Source organism: Oryzias latipes, chromosome 13 (genome assembly GCF_053564925.1).
Source record: "Oryzias latipes strain Hd-rR chromosome 13, Olatipes_Hd-rR_3.1".
Classification (NCBI taxonomy): Eukaryota; Metazoa; Chordata; class Actinopteri; order Beloniformes; family Adrianichthyidae; genus Oryzias; species Oryzias latipes.
In genome coordinates, this window is record NC_136249.1 from 3,728,506 (window position 1) to 3,733,882 (window position 5,377).

Here is a 5,377-nt window from a genome sequence, read left to right on the forward strand (position 1 = left end):
CTCGCAAAGTGGGATAAAAAAAACAGCTAAAGTAAATCACAGATCCAGACCAAACTTCCTCCCTCAACCCGCCTCCCCGTTTACCCGTGGGTGCTTTTTTTTAAACACCAAAACATTAGAACGATTTCAAATTTTCATAAATACTAAATCTCTTCAGTTTTAATACATGTATAGTATTCTTTTCCTCCTATTCTAGTTTTTTTAATCTGTTTAACTTGCCTGAGTGGTTAAGTCGAGAATAATCCTGTCTTGCACAAATGTCATACACTGAAAAAAAATCAATTTTAGGAGCATTTTGAGGTCACAAATATATTTCCCTTTAACCTTTTCTTATAAAGGCGGCTGACAAAGGTGCTAATAAAATCTGAAGGCAACTTTACCGTCATCACAGCACGGTGATGTAATCAATTAGATGACATCACTGTGCTGTGATGTCATCTCATTGATGACATCCCTTTGCTGATGTGATCACATCAGATGGTGACATCAGATGACATCATCCGATGTCGATATGATCAAATCTGATAAAAATTGGCATCAAATTTCATCAATTGACTGTGTCTGGGATGAGATGAAAAGTGCTAAATAGGGGGAGGCACTTTGCTTAGTCAGGAATCCCTTTAGAGACTTTTGTAACTGTCTGCGACCCAAGGAAGTTTGTGACTACAAGAAAAGGGCATTTTGTTGGGTTGCCTTTAGGTAATATTTTAAAGATGCCAGAGCGCACTAACAGTGATAAAGACAGCTCTGAACACTGTGATTTGACAAGTTGTGAGTCTACAATGTCAACAAGTTTTGAAACGGAGGACTTTAATGAAATTTGTAAGTTCGTCAATATATCAGAAAAAGATTTTTTAGCTTGGCCTGTTTCAGAGGTAATTGAGCTCTTCAAAAGGGCAGATGTTGATGGAAGTGGAGGTCTGGATATGGATGAATTCTCTGTGGCAATGCAAGAGGTTTTTCCACATGCTGGCAAACAGAATCTATGCTTACTACACATGAAAATTGACACAAACTGTGATGGAGTTGTTGATCTTGAAGAACTTTTGGAATTTTTTGTATTCCAACATGGAAACAGTCGGACTAAAACTGATCTATGTCCTTTCCCTCTGTCTCCTGAGTTCATTTCTATTGGACTGAATAGACACATTGTAAAAATCCTGCCGGTTGCCTTGCCCAATAGGGATAATCCTAACACAACACTGCAGAAACTCAAAACGTACAACAGATGTCAATATGTTGCTTTGACTGAAAACGGGGTTCTGACATTCTTGACTGACGGTTTTGAGAATTCACACAGATGTTTCCTTAGAAACCAAAGAAAAAAAGAGATTCCTCATTCACATAACAAAAACCCATTGCATGTTTATGACATGATTTACATTAATGACCTTAATGAGATAGCTGTTTCCACATCTGAAGGGGAAGTGCTATTCTTTGATTACACGACGCTCTATCAAGGTTTTTCTCGCACAAAATACTGTATAATAAATGATGAGTGTCCAGTTACAGCTATGGAATACACACGTATTGGCGCTAAAGCCATGTTTTCGATGGCAGATGGAACAGGATCCTTGATCATTTGCATCAGTCAAGATGTTTTAAAAGGAGGCCTCTTCCAAAAAGAATTGCTTTGTGACATGGTTCTAAAAGACTATCAATGTGTGCGTGTGTCAACCCTGTTAAAACACAGGTCCTTTGAGTTTTATTCTTTCAAGATCTCTGTTTTTTCTGACATATTGAACAGTTTACAGTACATTCCTCTTCTAAATTCCTATATTGTCTGTGGACGTTCCGCTAAGTTCATGAGTGTTGTTGGTTGCAGAATTTCATCCTGTCTGAACTATACCAAGGCAAAATCTATGACATTTAAATGTGCCAGCCATTTAAAGCATTTCAACTGTGCCGGTTTCACACATTTAAGAGAGTTTTTGATTTCTGGTGGAGACGATGGTGTTTTGCGAATTTGGGTATTGGACAAAAAGTTCTGTCAGCATGAACTCAGAGCACACTGCAGTCCCATTGTCAGTGTCAAGTATAGTGTTTCGGAGAGAACCTTTTTCAGTGTTTCAACTGACAAAAATGTAAGAATCTGGAATGAGTTAGATTTGACCTGTTTGCAGAGTTTCTTTGTTGATTGTTTGAAAACTAAAACCATTTCTGCTGTGTGTTACGAGGAACACAACAATGAGCTTGTTTTGGCTGATAAAGAATTAGCAAGATGCCTTGGACAAGGAACAGATGTCTTCAAGCAAAGAATTCCAAGTCATGACCAGCCATTGTGGGATGTTATTTACAACAGTCAGTTCAAGCAGCTTGTCTCTCTATCTCTTGATGCTTGTATACGAGTATGGGATATTTTGACAGGAGAGTTTCTTTTGGAATTCAGTGCCTTATCAAATGTATTTATGAAGCCAGTTGCTATTATGTTTGATCCGACAAATCGCAAATTATTGGCACTTTCTAAAGATAAGGAAATAGCATACTGGAACTTTAACAACGGCAAAGAGATTGAAGTTCTCCCACTGAAAGTCCCAAATCATGTGACAGGCCTGATCCAAGAAAGGGATACGTTGTTCATTTCAGCACTGAACTGCAAAACCATCTTTGCGCTGGACTTACAGAACGGAAATCACAAATATTTGCAGCACCCTTTATTAAAAGACACTTGTGCCATGGAGCTCCATAAAGACACACTCATTACAATATCCAGTGATGGCAATGCGGTTGCATGGGATTTAGAAAACTACAGAGTTTGCTTCTACTTCCACATCTTTGACAGTCCTAAAGTACAACCAGCAGGGATTGAAAACCAAGGTACCATATTTGATAGGGAGCCGTTAATTGAAGACCTGCATGATCCAGAAAGTTTGCCTTTGAGTACAGGTTATAAAAGCATGGGTGGAGTTGTCTCTACTTCTCTAAAAAAAAGGACAACTAACAGGAAGACAGACATATTACTTGTGTCACATGGTGGTTTTGTCTTTGCCTGGTCAATTCAAAGACATGGAGGAGTGATAGCAAAATTTAGAGCAGTGACAAAGGACAGTGCAAAGATTACCTGCATGACAACTAATAAAACAGAAAAGATACTACTGACTGGTGACAGCACTGGAAGACTCTGTCTGTGGGACATTCAGGGATTTACTGATAGAACACAGAGTGAGTCTGTACAACATAAAACCCTTGAAGAGTGGCATACATCACTTTGTGCACCTCCACTATTGAGATCTTGGCAAGGTAGTAACAATGGGATTGCGTGTGTTTTAGTTTGCCCTGACTCTGACAATATAATATCTGCAGGACAGGATCACAATGTCAAAATATGGACAATGCAGGGGGACTTTTTAGGCACCTTCATGAAGGACACATGGGATCTCAGTCTCTCAATGTTCCCTGAGAGCAAAGTCAGAAAAGAGTTGAAAAAGCAGGATGAAATTGACAGCAGTAGACGGAAATTGGAAACAAATGAAAAATTAGGAAAAGAAGAATTGAAAATAAAAAAAAGATTTGACGAAATAAATGACTCTATTGCTATACTAGAGCGCTTAAAAATGAGAATGGGCATTGACAATGAAAAACCGAAAAAGAAGAAAGAAAAGAAGTCAGTACACTTGAAAGCACAGCCGCAGAAGCAGCCGATTAGAGGAACTGACACCAAGGAACCTACTGGATCAGTAAAATCCAAAACCAATTTTGCGAAAAATGATGAACTGCAAATGAGTCCTAAGAAGACAAGCAGGCAGTCACAACTTCCAATGCTCGTACATAAAGAAAAGTTAACAAAGACCAAACTTGTGCCACACCCACCTGATGCTCCGAGTACAAGATTAACAAGGACTAAAACTGGCTTTGTAAAATCGGAAGGGACCCCAAAGACTCTTGAGAAGACAACAAGGCCATCACTCATTCCAACTGTCTCAGTTAAGAAAAGTCTGATGGACACCAAACTTGTCCCACACCCACCTGTTGCTCCGAGTACAAGATTAACAAGGACTAAAACTGGCTTTGTAAAATCGGAAGGGTGCCCAAAGGCCCTTGAGAAGACAACAAGGCCATCACTCATTCCAATTGTCTCAGTTAAGAAAAGTCTGATGGACACCAAACTTGTCCGACACCCACCTGTTGCTCCGAGTACAAGATTAACAAGGACTAAAACTGGCTTTGTAAAATCGGAAGGGACCACAAAGACTCTTAAGAAGACAACAAGGCCATCACTCATTCCAACTGTATCAGATAAGAAAAGGCTGGTAGAGTCCAAACTTGTCCCACACCCACCTGTTGCTCCAAGTACAAGATTAACAAGGACTAAAACTGGCTTTGTAAAATCGGAAGGGACCCCAAAGACTCTTGAGAAGACAACAAGGCCATCACTCATTCCAACTGTCTCAGATAAGAAAAGGCTGGTAGAGACCAAACTTGTCCCACACCCACCTGATGCTCTCAGCACAAGATTATCAAGGACTAAAACTGGCCTTGTAAAAACTTGTGAGGTGCCAAAAACGTCAGTGAGGACAAACAGCCAAATGTACAGTCCAGCTGTCCTAGAAAAAGAGAAACTAAGGAACACCAGGCTTGCAATACCCTCACCGTATTCACAAAGTCTTACACCAACAAGTATCAACATCAGGTTTTTAAGAAATGATCCAGTGCAAAGGAATCCGGAGAAGAAGACTAACCCGTTACGCCTACCTGTTATCCCTCAAAAAGAGCGGCAAACAGGGAGTAAAGTGGCACCAATTTCATCCTATTTAGCAAGATAGATCAAGGACAAAAAGTAGGATTGTCAAGATGGATGTAGATGAACATCAAGATATTTTTGTAGATTTTTTTGTTGATATTGGATATATATTAGGATAAAAAAAGGTTTTGCTGCATGGGGAGGACTTAATGGGACTTAAGGGGAACTATAAAAAAATAAGATATTAAACTCTTTTGTTAGGATTTTTATTTTATTATTAGCATTAGTAGTAGGAACAGCAGCAGCATCAGTACTTAAAGTAGGACTAGATCTTTTAGATGATTTTGAAAATAAGTAGGCCTTTAAAAAGATTTTTAAAATGTTGCTGCATGGGAATGAGGAAACCTGTTATAATCAGAAAAGATATAAGCTATCTATGTTTGTTAGGATTTTATTTATTTTAATATCATCCATATCATTTTGGTAATGTGGAATTTTATAGATCTTTTAAATAACATTGGAGTTAAATGGGGATTGTTTTTAGGATGTTGTAGGATATTGGGACTGCATTAGTGTGTTTGTTTGTAATGCTACACTATTTTAAGAGGGAAATGTAAAAAAGGAAACTAAACTTATTTCTTTATCTGAAACAAATTGCATCTTGCGTAAAGTTTTTGGAATTTAGGCTGCATAGGG

The 5,377-nt window shown here is 38.6% G+C and overlaps 1 protein-coding gene across 1 annotated transcript; it reads left to right on the forward strand.

The window, feature by feature from the left end:
* The first annotated feature begins 544 nt into the window (after positions 1-544).
* LOC144981489 (WD repeat-containing protein on Y chromosome-like) lies at positions 545-4,889 on the forward strand. Its single transcript, XM_078929559.1, has one exon. The coding sequence runs from the start codon at positions 714-716 to the stop codon at positions 4,761-4,763; it is 4,050 nt and encodes a 1,349-aa protein (XP_078785685.1). The 5' UTR covers positions 545-713; the 3' UTR covers positions 4,764-4,889.
* The last annotated feature ends 488 nt before the right edge of the window (positions 4,890-5,377 follow it).

Excerpts from the sequence above, each read along its gene's own strand:
- LOC144981489 (XM_078929559.1), top strand. The coding sequence starts at position 714 with ATGCCAGAGCGCACTAACAGTGATAAAGACAGCTCTGAACACTGTGAT.